This window comes from Quercus robur, chromosome 9 (assembly GCF_932294415.1).
Source record: "Quercus robur chromosome 9, dhQueRobu3.1, whole genome shotgun sequence".
NCBI classification, from domain to species: Eukaryota; Viridiplantae; Streptophyta; class Magnoliopsida; order Fagales; family Fagaceae; genus Quercus; species Quercus robur.
Window position 1 is genome coordinate 8,986,602 of NC_065542.1, and position 16,691 is coordinate 9,003,292.

The 16,691-nt window shown below is 32.7% G+C and overlaps 1 protein-coding gene across 1 annotated transcript; it reads right to left on the minus strand.

Annotated features, from left to right (window-relative positions):
• Positions 1–6,757: 6,757 nt before the first annotated feature.
• LOC126700675 (uncharacterized) lies at positions 6,758–7,153 on the minus strand. The gene has a single exon (XM_050398885.1). It carries the CDS (start codon positions 7,151–7,153, stop codon positions 6,758–6,760), a length of 396 nt encoding a protein of 131 aa, XP_050254842.1.
• Between the last annotated feature and the right edge of the window lie 9,538 nt (positions 7,154–16,691).

The following is a 16,691-nucleotide window of genomic DNA, read 5'->3' on the forward strand; positions in this document are numbered from 1 at the left end:
ACTAAAATTCAACCATTAAATTGTATGTTCTTTACGCTCTTAATACACATGTCAATTTTTATATCAATCAAATATTATTTACTACATGATCTATAAGCTTATATTTTATGCATAATTTTAAACTAAAAAAATTTGCAATTTAAACAATTTATTGATGGCATAGCTATTGATCTTTAGTTTTCTAGAAATTTTGCAAGTATGGAGGATAAAAGAAAAAAATGTAATCTAATGGTGGATTTCTCATCTCTAATGAAAAAATATTGAGTAAGGTTGTAACTTGAGGTTACAACCAATTTTCTCATTTGTGACAATACTAAATATTATATGTAGTAGCCATAAGTTGCTTGCCTTGCACGTCAATTTTTTTATATGGCATTTAACTTTGATTCCTTTTCTTTTTATTTATTTTTTTATTTTTTTAATCTAAGAAGAAGGTAAAAAAAAACACTTTTATTATAAACTATCATTAATTTAAACTATAGGATATTTATATTTTGTATCATAAACTATGAAAACTTGTAATCATCGGCATCAAAAAAAAAAACTTGTAATCATCATCCTAATTATAACAAAACTTGTGATTGGGGTGTGCTTGCTCACTCTCAAGTGCAGGAGATCGTAGCAATATAATTCTTGGAGTATCGATATCGAACCACAATGAGCAAGATAAATTCAAAGACAATATAATTAAACAATAATTTGGGTGAAAATTGAAAATAAGCAGGAGAGTTGGTATGTTTGGGAACTATTTTTTTCCCTTATTTTCTGTTTTCAAAAACAATTTTCTATTTTTGAAACTAAAAAGCTTGTTTGGCAACTCAAAATGGACAGAAAACAAAAACTGTTCTTAAAACTCAATTTGTGAAGGAAATTGAAAACATGCACAATGTTATTTTCAGTTTTAAATTTTCAAAAGTTAATGAAAATATGCATTAAATTTAATAAATCTGTCTCATTTAATGAGTTAACATTAAAGTTCAAATCCTAATAACAACATTTTTTTTTCTTCAAAAAACTATATATTTTTTTAATTTCAACTAACCAAACATGTTTTTTATTTCAAAAATACAAGACATTTTTTTTTCTTTATATTTCTAAAAATAAGTTTTTGAAAATAGAAAATAAAAACTGTTACCAAACATAATCTTATTGTCCACACCAACTCTCTTCTATTTCCAAGGCAATCACGTGGGTTTTACAAGTTTCAATTTTGAAATTTTACTTTCTATTTTTTTTTTCCATTCTTATGTTCAATTAAAATTTTTTTTTTATGAAGTCTTAGATAATGTTAGACTGATATGATATGTTGGACTTTGGCCATTTTTATTGTGTAGGTTGAACTAAACCTATAGGAAAATTATTGAATACTTCGAGAGTATCATAAATGCGTTCTCCCCCTTTCACATAAATTGTGGGTCCCACCATAAATTTAATAAATGGGATCCATAGTTATGTGAGAGGAAGGAGTACGCATTTATAGTACTCCAAGAGTACCCAATAATTACCCAACATACAGGTTGGATATAAATTTAATAACTATATACACACTTTTAACTCAATGCATATATGGTATATATGTATTAGAGGTAATCTCGAAACGGTATGCCGATATTAACCGGTACTGAAATATTTCATTTCTTTGAATAGACCGAAACGCTTTCCGGTACGGTATTGACTCCTTTGATTTCAAGGGGTTCAAATGAACCCCTTGACTTTTTATTAAAAAAAATATTATATATCTATATATAATTTTTTTTACATGTTTAATCTATCATTAAAAATATTTTTGTATACTGTGGCTTAAATCTTGCACACCCTGATCACATATTAACTTTACTATTTTTTTTCCTCAAATCACTGACTTTATAATAAAAAATTATTATGGCATAATAACAATACACATACCTGTATCAAACCCTCTGTATTTCCTAATTATTAAATTATATTAAGTTATATTATATTTACACTATACATGCCCATATTCACACACATCACAATTCACACAAATTACTTTATTATAATAATAATAATGATGATGATGATGATGATGCACATATTAGACACATACGCACAACTAACAAATTTTCACTCTTTACTCTTAGAATCAGAGATATCGAGATAGTCAAATAAAGAAGAGAGATGAGATGAGATTCATGAGAGAGATTTAGGCGTTTGATTAGTTAAGTAGACACTTAGTGTATTATTGATGTATGGATGTGGATGGTTGTGTGAGTCAATAATTCATACAGTGCAAGTGAAAATGAGTTTTGCCATTTAGTTTAAAATATTTTTGTAAAAACAATGACAAATAGATAGTGACAATAGGATAAAATTAAAAATGTTATACAAACTCAATAAAATAAAATGGTCATATCTACCCACATTGACAATAGATAATAAGAATTGATAATGAATTATCATGTAATGATTTCAAAATATGAAAACTCATAGAAGGATATTGTAACATTTTATGTATTTGCTATTTTTTTTTTTTTGTCAATAACTAAATATATTTAAGTTTTCTTTTTATTAAATTTTGTTTAATTTAACTTTCTAAATGACCCCCAAAAAAATATTTCTGGAGCCGTCATTGGTGGTCTCTCCAACAATATCACTTCATAAGTACAAGAAGAGTGTTATTATCTCTTTAGAAGAGATAGAGTGAAATAAACAATAGTAAACAAGTGAGAAAATATAAGGTTAGTGAAGTTGGCCTGGATTCTAGGTCAACAGAGATGATAAGTGAGTTTTGGCTTGATCAAGATTTTAGGCAAGTTATAGGCGAGGCTCTCTATCTAAAATTCTGATAAGTTGGCTTGAAATCTGGCTTAACCAAGATGTCAGGCAAATATCAGGCGAGAAGATTATGGATAATGATGGTTTCTGCAGTTTTTATGGCCTAAAGTTGGAGAAATTATAAGATCCACACGGTGGACAAGTGATGTGGTCCACCATTTCACTAAAAAACTTCCACTTGTTTAAAATTGTTAATTAGAAAAATTTTTTAAACAAAAATTAATTACTGACTCAGCAATTTTAAACAAGTGGAAGTTTTTTAGTAGAATGGTAGACAAGTGACATGATCCACTAGAGGACTCTATAATTTCTCTAAAGTTGCACCACTTAATATAGAAGCATTTGTGCGTGTTGGGAGATTAATTGTTTCTAATTAATTTTTTTTTTAGCAGGTATTACACATGACCTATATATATGGTTTTAACTCCCATTTTCAAAATAACTTTTGATTTTCACCTAAAAGCATTAGAAATCCTACAGGTTTTCTCCAAAATTACTATTTGTGAAACCCAATAGGTTTGATTGTATCTTGAGAACAAGTTTACAATAACATTTTAGCAACTTAAGTGTGTAAGCAAATATTGTCTAAGGAAAAACAATTTCAATGCCACTAAAATTTCTATTTATTCTTTATTTATTCTAGTTTCTTTCATTGTTCATCCCATAGTTCTCCAACACGGATGAGGTGGTCAGGTACCATATATCAAGCTCCCCAAACCTGTTTAATTATATTCTCTTAAAAAATCTCCCCCAACGGGTCTTCTTTCCACCATTGTGAACAATGGCGGAGCCATATGAAGGCCACTAATAAAACGAAATTTCTCAGTGCTTTTTATTTATTATTAAAAGTCCATCTTTATTTGATTTTTCAAATCAATTTTACTTTAAAAAAATTAAAATTTATTCTTTCAAAGCTTTGGTAAGTAACTAAGTATAAAACTTTTATTTTCTTTTTATGTATTTGATGGTTTTTTTTTTTTTTTTTTTTTTGAGAAACAACTTGGTTCTTTATTGAAATTGGATTGCCCCATCAGCTACATCTTGTTGAACAACTGTCAATAATGGAGTAGGGACTTCCTCTATCCAAAGTACAAAGTTAGAGACATTAATAGAATATCTAACTAGACTATGTACTAATCTATTGCCTTCTCTTCTACAATGAGAGTATAGCAATTTTGAATAACAATTTGAAAAAACAATGGCATCCTAAAGTAGTGGCTCCACTGAAGCTATTGATTGACCACCTGCCTTGAGTAAGTTAATTATAAGTTCAGAATCGCCTTTAAGTATTGCTTCTGTGATGCCTATTTCCTGTCCAAACTCCAGAGCCCGTGCAGTTGATATTGCTTCTATCTCAATTGGTTGAAGTGCTGGTGCAGTGAGTTGAGCTAAAGATGCAATAACAACCCTTGAGTGATCCCGAATTACCACCCTTATCCCGCTCTTGTTTTCCTGTCTGAAGATTGCCCTGTCAAAATTTATTTTGAAACTGCTTACATCAAGTGGCTTCCACTTCGTTCTTGGTCGTGGCATCGCTGGGGGTTGAGGAGGAATTGTGGCATTAAACTCATCAAGCCTCTCCTTTGCCTGGGCTGCGATCAGGTCTGATGGGTAGAACGGTCTATGAAGCCGAGCCTGGTTCCGCTGGTGCCATATGCCCCACGTCATCATCGCAAAAAGCTCCAAACTGCCATGGTTGTTGAGTATCCAAGATAAGAGCTCCTTGAAGTTTGTGGATCTTATATTCTAGCAAGCACTCCACTCCGAAGTTGTCCATGCCAAACTGAGCTTGCTGCATGACCATAGTGCGTGTAACGTGGTCTCCTCTTCCATCAAGCACCGTTTGCACAGTGCGTTTTCAGTAATGTGCCGCCGACTCAGGTTTGCTTTTGTGGGGATAGCTTCATGGCAAGCTCGCTACACAAATTTTTTTATCATATTTGGAACTCTCAAAACCCAGATGCTATGCCAAAAATTCCTTTCCTCCACTTGTGTTTCCATTGCCCTTGATTCTTCAACCTCGCACTTCAAAAAACAGTACCCAGATTTACAGGTGTATTTCCCAGTTTGTCCATGGCCAAAACAATTTATCTTTGGTTGGATATCTTGACAGCAGACTTGATTTTATGAGGGCAGCTTCCTCAGGCACAAATATACCATCAATAACATCTTCATCCCAAGTCCTTGTGCCTTCTTTAATGAGTTTATCAACCGTGGCTTCCTCCCATCCCTCCAAAACAGGTGATAGTATTCTGGTAGTGGGCTTAGTTGGTAGCCATGCATGATGCCACATCTTGACTTTCTATCCATTACCTATTCTCCAACACGCTCCCCGTTTAATCACATCACAACCTTGGAGTATCCTTTTCCAAGCATATGAACCTCGACTTGATTCTGCCGCCTCCATAATCGTGCAATTTGGAAAGAAGCATGGTTTGAAGACCTTATAGAATAGTGAATTTTTATCCTCCATCAACCTCCAAGCTTGTTTGGCCAAGAGGGAATCATTGTGCAACACTAAATCACAAAAGCCCATACCACCCTCCGTTTTGGCTTTTGTCATCTCACCCCATTTTAGCCAATGAATCTTCTGCTTCTCCCCTCTTTTTCCCCACCAAAAATTTATTACCATCACCTCAATTTCACTACACAACCCTAATGGTAATTTAAAGGATCTCATTGCATACGTTGGGATTACTTGAATGACCGCCTTAATGAGCACCTTTCTACCAACTTGGGAAAGGAGTTTACCTTCCCATCCTTGCAACTTCCTCCACACTCTTTCTTTAAGATAATTGAAACTTACTTTTTTACCCCTTCCAATCAAAGATGGTAACCCCAAGTACTTTTCATAGTGATGGATTTCATGAACCCCTAAAATCCCTTTGATGATTTGGCGGTTTGCCTCAGTAACTACTTTGTTGAAGAATAAGGCTGTCTTCTCCCTATTTATTTTTTGACCTGAGACTACTTCATACAATGATAGAAGTTCCAACACCTTGCTGCATTCTTTGGAATTGGCCCTACAAAAAAGAAGGCTATCATCTACGAAAAACAAATGGGTTAGTTTGAGTCCTCTTTTGCACAAATTGAATTCATGGATATCACCATTGCTTGCTGCCTAATTGATTAGGCCATAAAGGCCCTCTGTGCATAGGAGGAAGAGAAAAGGAGAGAGAGGATCTCCTTGTCTAAGACCTCTTGAGGGATGAATCAGACCCTTTGGTTCTCCATTCACTAGTATAGAGTAGGTGACTGTTTTCACACACACCATAATAAGCCCAATCCACTTTTCAGAAAAAAACCCATCTTCCTCATCTCCTTTTCTAAAAACACTCATTCAACCCTATCATAGGTTTTACTCATGTCAAGCTTCAGAGCTATAAAACCTGTTGCACCTGAATTATAATTTTTCATGCAATGTAGAGTTTCGAAGGCAATAAGGATATTATTCGATATGGGGTGGCCTTTAGCAAAAGCTGATTGGTTTTCATTTATGACAGAATTGAGGAATTTTTTCAGCCTATTAGCAAGGACTTTTGCAAAAATTTTGTAGAGTACATTGCATAAACTAATAGGGCAATATTCTAACACTAAGGTTGGGTTTTTCTTTTTTGGGATTAGAGTAATAAAGGTATGATTCAACAGGTTTGGGAGAGTACTTGAATTTAACCAAGATAGCACCGAGTGAGTAACATCACCTTCAATCATTGGCCAGAAATACTGGAAAAAAAAAAAAAAAAAAAGGGGGGGGCTTTCCATCTGGTCCAGGAGCTTTCATTGGTGCCATTTGTTTCAAAGCTTAGTTTACTTCCCATTCCTTAAATCTGCTTGTCAATTCTTTGTTCATGTCTTCGGTGATCATTTGAGGGATATGGTGTAAAGCTTCTTGGTGAATGGTTGGACTTGAGGTAGTGAAAAGTTCACTATAGTATTGGATGAGGACAACTGCTATATCATTCTACCTTTCCTTCCATACTCCATGGATGTCATTTATTCCCATAATCACACAATGGAAAAATTTTGTATTTCCATCTCCATTTTTCAGCCAAAGAATATGGGAGCATTGATTCCACATCCTTGTTTCTCGATCCAGCAACTCATTTATCTCTCTTTGCAATTCTTTGATCCGTACATTGCTACCAGTTCTTAATGCCACGGCCTCCTCTTCAGCTAGCATGTCCCTCTTCTTTTTTAACTCCCTCCTTACATTGCCAAAGACATTGTAATTCCACCATGATAAATCTTTGCCACACTTTTCTATTTTTCCAAGGATTTCTTTATTCGGATTTAATGATACACATGATCTCCATGCTGCTTCAACCACCTCTCCACACCTACTATCAAATAGCCACATCTCCTCAAATCTGAAGGGTTTTTTATAGGAGGGAATTTTCTATTCCTGTTGGGTTTATAAGCAACGGGTAATGATCTGAAGAAAGACAAGGTAGATGGTGAACTCGAGTGCCAGGGAACCTCAAGAACCACGGGTTGGTTGCTAATCTGCGGTCTAGTCTCTCCCAAATCGAGTGTCCATCATTATAATGTCTTCTCCATGTGAATTTTGGGCTAATAAAACCCAAATCCATAAAACTGCATTCGTCTATAACATCTCGAAAGGTTTGCATTTGACTATTTTCACGGTGTACTCCTCCCATCTTTTCTTCCTGTCTTGTGATTTCGTTAAAATCCCCAGCACACAGCCAAGGGATGTGTGGCTTATCATTTAGGGTTCGAAGCTTTATCCATGCCTCATGCCTTCTAGTTGTCATTGGTTCACCATAGAAACCTATGAAACGCCATTCTTGAGGTGTATTCTTCTCAATAAGTACATCAATACAATACTTTAATGAATCTTCCACTGTGACTTGAATATCTTCCTTCCACAACAAAACCAAACCACCGCCTCTATGGCCACATTGGAATGGGAGAGTTCCTCATAAACTCTTTTCGTCGATAGCACGGACTCTACTGTGCTTGTGATTCTGTCCGTCTTACTAGGTGCATCTGCCTTGTTCAAACGTTTCCATGATCCTTGTTGCTATAGAGGTTGTGTATTCTGAGTTTCAGTTTTGGCTGCTCGAGTGCTTGCATGGGTTACGGCCCCTTGGACAGGAGAAACCCTAGCCGCCTCATTTGCTTCTTCAGTGATCACATGCTCATTGATTAAGATATCAGCATTCAATGGGTCATTAATTGTGCTTGGCCCGGCCTTTAAGTTTGACAAACCCACATCAATTTCAACGAGCTTAGAAAGGAAAGTATTATTGTGCAACGGGTCTTTTGGGCCAATAATAGACTTGGCTACCTTTTTGGGAGAGTTTAAAATCGGATTTATTGCTGGTGGGTTGGAGATCGTGTCTCTTCAGGTGGCAATTTAATATTCTTTAATTCACAATCCATGTTCTCTAATTGACTCACCAATGACTCTACCTCATCATTATTTTGCGCCAAAACCGTGGGTGAATTATTCTGTGAAGTTGTAACCAATCCCATTAATTAATCCATTAACTGCTCCCCTCTATTCTGTTCCACGTCAGCAAGTGCCGTTGGAGATGGAGGGACCATCGTGGAGTTTGCCTAAGCTCGCCTTGGAGGAAACGGAGCCCTTTGGGTGTTCGAGCTTCCTTTCATTTTGTGAAAAAAACCTAGCACTGAAATGACATTTTTTTTTGTATACGACTCTCAGGTGGTGCGCAAAACCAAGGTCCAAATTGCTGTTCTTCAACTTTGAGTGAGCCTTCACTGTCCAACCACACCTCACAGTCCCTACCGTCATGGTTAAGACAGCCGCACCAGTAATAAATATTGGGTAGGCGCTCATATTTGAAAGAGACCCAATTTTCTTTGCCTTGTCCAACTGACACCATTCTTCCTCGACTTAGTGGACGAGTGACATCCACACTAACTCTTACCCTCATGAAACTCCCTCCATTCATCTCCGTTTCAGCCTTCGGAATGACCGTGCCAACAATACTACAAATCCCTTCTGCCACCTTTGGATTCATGAATCTCACTAGGATGTCATGTACCTGCACCCAAAATGATGTATTATTGAATTTCAAATCCTCAATTTGCGTATCCTTATCATACCGTTGCAACACCAAAAGGTGTTTGTCAAAGCTCCAAGGTTCATTTGAGAGAATGGAGTCCACTTCTTGTTTATTATCAAACATAAAGAGGACTATGTGATTGCCCATATTTTTGACTTTTGAAACCATTCTTTGATCTCCACAATGGCATAAAAGTCGAAGCAATAGCTTCCATATTCAGAGCCCTTCTTGTGTAGAATTTGCCAGCAATGATAAATTTTGGCGTAGCTATTTCCTCCTCAAGATTGAAGGTTGGCCCTTCTTTGTCAAAAATCGACAAACCTTTACAATGGTTTATGAGCTCATCCATGATTACACTGTTTCCTAAACCCCCGAAAGAAAAAACCACTAACCTTAAGGATAAACTTGTTATCCTAAGGGACAAAAGCACCTACAAGTAGGGACACAATATTCTACAGCCCAGTGGAAGTTCACAGAGAAACCTTACCAGTTTTGGGATTGGCTTTACTTAGTCTTGTTTCTTGATGGTATTAAATATTGAAAATTTATTTATTCCAAAGCATTATATTAAGGTAGGAGGAGATTCATTATCCTGATTCATAAATTGCAGCAAAGGCTTGAGATACTACAAAATTTTAGAAAATTATTGAATATTGAGTTCAAGGTTGGAAGCTAAAACTTGGGAAGGTGATTTTTTTTTTTTTTAGTATTTTATGTTTCTCAAGTTTTAATAAAATTGTATTGATAATATTTTTAGTATAATATGCATTATATGATATTAAACGTTTATTTCCTTAAGGTTAGGTTAAGGTTTGCTATGCTTATGTGTAATGAAAATTTATATAATGATATAAATAGATAATAGAATCAACATATTTTGTTAGCACAATAATGTTTGCTAAGATTTACAAACTATATGGATATATATAATAGAATACAAAAATGTTGTTACTGCAATGTGGACAACATATTCTATTCAGCCCACCCAATGATCAAATCCTAGCTCTGGCATTGTTGGGTTATAAATTGACCTCAGGTAATTAATTAAATTACTCAAATTAATTAATTAGTCAAATTAAATGGAAATCAAATTAAAGCACAATCAAATCACCAAACTAAATTAGAGTGCAATAGAAAATAAGTTTGATATGGTGATTTGATAACAATGGGGAAAACAATTACAGACAAAACCCCACGGGGTAAATTTCAAGACACCACTCCCAAAAAACCACTAAAAAGAAAAAACGGTTACAAGTATAAGAAATCTTACCCTATAGGCCTATCTCGAAGTACCTACCTTAACAAAATAAACAATTTCACTTTCAATAAAAATATGAAATTAAGTTAAGTTGAAGTATTTTTGTATATCAGTATATGTTTAATAGGAAAAACTTTTAATACAAACTGTACACATTTAGAATATTTTTGTAATGTATATAACAAACAAGAGTTTAATTTTATATACCTATAATCAAGGCCGTAGCCAGAAATTATTACTTGGGGATGCCAATTCATAGTAGCGATATACTAAGAGTTTGTTTGGGAGTAGCTTTAACTTTTAGTTTTTAGTTTTTATGTACATCTTTTTAAAACCTCACTCTTATCCACATTTTCTCACTTTTTCAAAAATTTTCAACGTACAAGTATTAGCACACTTTCAGCAAAAAATTTTCAATAAAAAGCTAGATTTTTTTTTTTTTTTTTGTGGTGGCTGCGGCATCACGTGAAGGAAAAAAAAAGGTCATTTTTTTTTTTCTTCTTCAGATGGTGAGCAGCAAAGGAGGCATGAGAGATGAGACTGATGAATGTTTTGTTTTGTTTGAGTTGGGATTTAGGGCTGGGCTGGGCTGGCAGTGCTTCAAAGGAGAAAAAAAAATTAAGGGCAAACTACGTATTTAGTCCTTATTATATACATCATATTTCAATTTGATCCTTAACCTTTCAATTGTGTCAATTTGGTCCCTAACCTTTCAATACCGTGTTAATTTAGTCCTAACAATCATTTTTTAGAAGATAATTGATGACACTTCTAATGGCCAAACTAAAAAATTAGCTTTCGTTAATGTAACAATAAACTGAAATTTTATTTTGATCATTCGTCATGTCATCAATTTTCATCCAAGATATAACAACAAAGACTAAATTGACACGACACTAAAAGGTTAGGGACCAAATTAACACAATTGAAAGCTTAAAGACCAAATTGAAATATGGTGTAAAAGATAGGAATCATATATGTAGTTTACCCAAAAATTAATAACCTAGCTATCTTGACTTGGGGATGAAATGTGAAAGTTTTGTTTTGAGCCCATTTTTGTTTTATTTGATTACAATAATAGATGCCTATTGGACTTTTTTTTTTCTTTTTTTTGGTGCTAGAAAGATTGCTATTGGACTGAAAGAGGGGGTGGGGGTGGTGAATTAGCCATGTGGCTCCGCCCCTGCCTATAATTTATGATAAAGTTCACATAATTTTACTAACTATGATTATTTTAGAAGCCACATGTGATAATTTAGAAGTCCATGGCAACCTAGGCAAGCCATTCTAGAAAGAAACCAGCCCACATCAGTCTTTCCTAGAGGCTCTTGGCCTTATTGGCAGCAAACCCAATCCACACTCACCACCAAGACCCCAAAATATTGCCAAGCCCACCATCCAATACCCTGTCCTTGATGAGGGCTAGGCTGAGTTTTTGATTCAGTTAAAGCTTGGTCCAAGCTTAAGAAGTCCAATTCAAGCTTTATCATACTTTGTGTGAATCTCTCTTACACCAGTGGCTATATGTTGCTTGCCAAATTTTCATAGATTTCTTTGAGAGGGTATGAACTTATGATACTGCAAACAAAGTTATGGCCTTCCTGGAAAATTATTGTGTACTCTCGGAATACCATAAATGTGTACTCTCTCCTCTCACATGAATGGTGAGTCCCACTAATTAAATTCATAGTGGGACTCATCATTTATGTGAGAGGGGAGAGTATGCATTTATGATGCTCTGAGAGTACCTAATAATTTCCCCCCTAATGATTCATGAGCTAACTTATATTTATTTTAAACTCTCAGAGTGCATGCCATAAATTGAGACTATTTCTTTAAAAGAAAAAAAAAAAAGAAAAAAGAAAGAAAGAAGCTCAAGCTCTTGTAAAAGCCATATAGTTGGAATCAGCTTGTTTGAATAGAAAACAAGCCAAAATGAAGTTATCAGCCAGCGAGGGATGAAATAAAATTTTGCTTATTTGCCTGCAAATCTTAGTTGCTTTTATTCATTTGTTAATATCTGTTCGATTACTCAAATGGTTTGTTTGTTTTTCTTTATTATTAATCTTATGCGTAGCATAAGCAGTGATAGACAGCCTTTCATGAAAGTTGTCATAAAATTGAACTGGCATGTGTGTATAATATACATGCCACACTAGCTGTAGGTCTTTCTTCTACGCAGTTTAAGGACTACATAAATAAAAATTAATTAATTAATTAATTAAAATTAAAATTTTTTTCAATAAAAAGAAAAATACACAAAGTAAGTTTTGTCTTTGCACACAATATATATATATATATATATATATAAATATATATTTTTGGGCAAAATACTCTTTAACTATCCTTGAATTTAGGTGAAAATATAAGGACCTCCCTTATCTTCTTCGAGCTTCCCTAAATTATACTTTAGTTCTTGTCAAAGGAATCTGTCTTATAAAAAAAATTAATTGATCTACCTTATAATTTTTTGATAAATTTAGTGTGAGTTTGGATAGCACTAAATGCGCATTTCAGTGCGTTTGGCTTTTTTTGGGTCTCACTACACTGTTAATGGGACTACCAAACTCAGCAAAATGCGTATATACCCATGCATTTTTGGATCCCACAGCTATTCACACTTTTAAAAATTATTTTGCTACAGTGTTTTCAGTAATAAGTTTTCAATTTTCAGCAAATAAGCGGTATCAAAACAAACCCTTGGAATTATGCTTTATTTTGAAAAAATAAAATAAAACATAACATGTGCATGAAAATTTAATACTTAAAAAGAGATCCATTTCTATTGGTTAAAGAATAGGAGTAGGGTAAACTTACTAGTTTATACAACTTAATTTTGTCATGCATAGGAGTGGGTTTCAACAAAAAAAAAAAAAAAAAAAATCATCCATAGGAGTGTGGATATCCACATTTTAAAAAATAATTCTCATTATTATAAAAGTTGGATTTAGTGAAAATCCAAATTATTTCAATACATTTATATTCCTAGTGTGATTTCCAATAGGATAAAATACTATTTTGGTTCTTAAATTTTACCAAAAATTTGTTTTTCATCCCTAAACTTTGTAAATAATTTTTTCAATAGTTTAGAGACAAAAATAGGGATGAAAAAAGAACTTTTTTTTAATAGTTTAGAGATAAAAACAAACTTTTGGTAAAGTCCGCTCTGTTTGTTTCAGCATTAACGTTTTCTGGAAAATGGTTCATTTTCCAAAGAGCATTTTCTAGAAAATTGTCTTATTTTCCAGTGTTTGGTAACGACCTTGAAAATGCACTTGAGAATGTTTTCTAGTGTTTGGTATGCAATTTTTTTTTAAATATTTCTTGTATAATTTAAAACATATATATTATGTAAACTAACTAATGTAATCATTATAAATAAAAAACCAAGAATGAATTTGGTTTTCATACTAATTAATCTAAAATTTTGACAATAGATACAATCAAAATTAATTAGTTGTCAAATTTTCATGATCTCTACCACTCATCTTGCTCATATATATAGACAGTAACGTACGTACACACACACACACACACACACACACACACATATCAACCATTTGTCTACTATGGTCAACTAAAAGTTTTCAATATTACTCTAAATTATGTATTTACATAATGTACTGCATAATATATCATAACTACATAGTATTTGCTAACAAAAAATGTATTTGCCAACAAATGCAATTCTCCTAAACAATTATCATTCATTATATAACAATATTATTAGTTCATGGTAAAGATTGTCCCATGTAAAAGCAATTTAGAGCAATATAGTTACTATGTTTAAAATTTTCATCTTTTACTTCTTTCATTCTTTCTTCTTCTTCTTCTTCTTCTTCTATTATTATTTTTTTTTTTTTTTTTTTTTTTTTGCACTTTATGTACGAAAAAGAAGTAACTTCTGCCTGGAATCCATCAAACCGAAAATTTCTTAGAGAAAAAAGAAAATCGAGCTTGAAATTTAAAGTAAAGAGAGAGATCTATGGGAAGAGGAAAGACCAGAGTTAGTGACGGTGAGGGTGTGAAGAGAGAAAAAGTGAGAAAACTTACCATGAGAGAGAGAAGGCGTCAAAAAATTATGTTTCCCATGGCTATAGACAAAGATAATATTTATAGGAGATGCAACGTATGAGAGAGAGATTGTTTTCCAAAAAAAAATTTTGGAAAACAGCTTATAGAAAATAAGTCTTATTTTTATTAGAGTTTTCCGTTGACCAAAGATAGTTTTCCATTGACCAGGTTTTTTTTATGCTACCAAACACTGGAAAATGTGGAAAACTATCTTTATAGAAGGTTTTTCAGCGAAACAAACAGAGTGTAAGGACATAAATAAAACATTTTCAATAACTTAGGGATGAAAGATGAACTTTTCAATATTTTAGGGATAGAAAATGAACTTCTTAAAGTTTAAGAATAAAAAACAAACTTTTGATAAAGTTTTAGGACCGAAATAGTATTTTACCCTTTCGAATAATATTTAGGAGGAGGTGAAATGAAATGGTCATTCCCTCGTAATCATTCAATTCCTTCTTATTAGACTTCCAAATGAAGGAATTAATGAAATATTCTCTACAAAATCCAAATCAATCCATTTTATTCTGTTCATTACCCTTACGTCTTAAAGGGAATATTAGAGAAGAGATGAACATTTTATCCAAATATTTTGAATGGTTAAATCTGAAAGTGATATGTTTGTTAAAGGTAAAAGCAAAGTTGGCATCGATTTAGCATGAGACAAGCTAATTTTTTTTATTTAAACAACTTTTTTTTTTGTAGAATATTTATTTAAACAACTTGTTCACTCATTTTCTCCACACAAAAAAAAAAAAAAAAAAAAAAAAAAAAAAAAGGAATAAAAATGCCAGCAGCGAAAGAAATTAATTTATAATGTGTTCAACTTAAATAGGTAAGTTGATATATTAGAGTAGCATATGTATGAATGGGTGTATATGGACTTGTTTCACAACCAAATTTATCCAGTTTCATAATTATTTTGATAATAGTTTAAGTTGTTGAGACTGTGATAATTTATCAGTTCAACAAAAATTGTGATATTGTATCCATTTCGTAGATGAAGTTAATTTATCAGTTCAACAAAAAATGTGATATATATTGTATCTATTTCATAGATGAAGTTAATTTATCCTTTTAAAAATGTTGACCTATTACCCTATTAGACTATTGCAAATTTAGAAATAGTAATAACACAAATTTGTTTGTAAAAACTCGTATGGATGAGCATATTGTATACTTTATGCTTGACATCATGATCACGAATAATAGCATCCCCACTAGTAGTGAGATTCGAAAGCCATTTCATGCCAAAAAAGAACAATGATTGAGCCATTTTAAACGTGTAGCATATGTTGATGATCATACACTGTACACATGTGAATATGTGATGATGTGAAAGATGAGTTTGCGTGAGATTTTTCTTTTTCTCTTCTTTTATATGGTGGAGTTTATTTTAGTGTTGTTGTTGATTTTTTTTTTTTTTTAAAATTAGTTATTTATTTATTTATGAACATATGGTGAGAGTTGAGACTTACTGCTTGAATGATGGAACATGAAAGCGACAGGCCAAATGTAACATTTTGTTCTTACTTTCATGTGCTATGTCATATTTGCGATATCTATCGGCAATTGCTACACTTCAAAACTTTAATTATAATTTCAAAAAAAATTTACCTCCAAAGCAGTTTAGAGAAACCTTTCTCTAACTCACTATGTGGCAATTAAAAAGACTATCTATATGTAGTTTTAATATGAAACTACAATTCGTATTGTCAAAACGGTTTACGTGGCAATTGAGTTGTTGAAGAGACCATTTATATGTAATTCTAATTAATCACATAACTTATTTGGTGTAATATACATAAATAGTCTTATAAATTATCACACAGTATATTGGAATAAATCCTACCAAGCTAATTTAATTGGAGATGATATTTGTAGGCAAAATAGTTTCTCTGCCCCATGTATATATCATTATGTATTCGTGGGAATCACAAGTATGAGACAACTATGTATAATGGGTGTACAAGATATCTCCTCAACATTAAACATGGGAATAAGCTTATCAAATTGGCCATCCACTTTTTTTTATGCTCCAACCTAAACGAATTTCATGAATATATATGCTTGGTGCTGGTTTGAATGATTTCTAGCGGTTAAACTTAATTACCTTAAATTTATTCCAACGACCAAAAGCCCAACCTCACATAATTACGTTCACCGAAATAAGTGAAATAATATTTCTCTTGAGTTGATTTTTTCATCCATTGTCGTCTATAAAATTGATAACTTCTTGTTAAGTTAATTAAAATTTAAAACGATGTCATATCACATATATGAATAGTGTCACTTTTATAAACAAAATGATCAATTTAACAAAAAATATTAAAGTATATGAATTAAAATGATATCAAAAATAAATAAAAAATAAAAAATAATTATTGGTGAAAATGATAATTTAACCAAACTCAAACGTAAAGTATGTATTATATATATATATATATATAGGTGTAAAATTTTCTATTGTTTGATTCTAGAAATAGAGAAAAAAGACACAAAAAAATAAA

What these genes read in the sequence shown, in the direction of transcription:
- LOC126700675 (XM_050398885.1), bottom strand. Translation starts at nt 7,153, where the DNA reads ATGTGGCTATTTGATAGTAGGTGTGGAGAGGTGGTTGAAGCAGCATGG.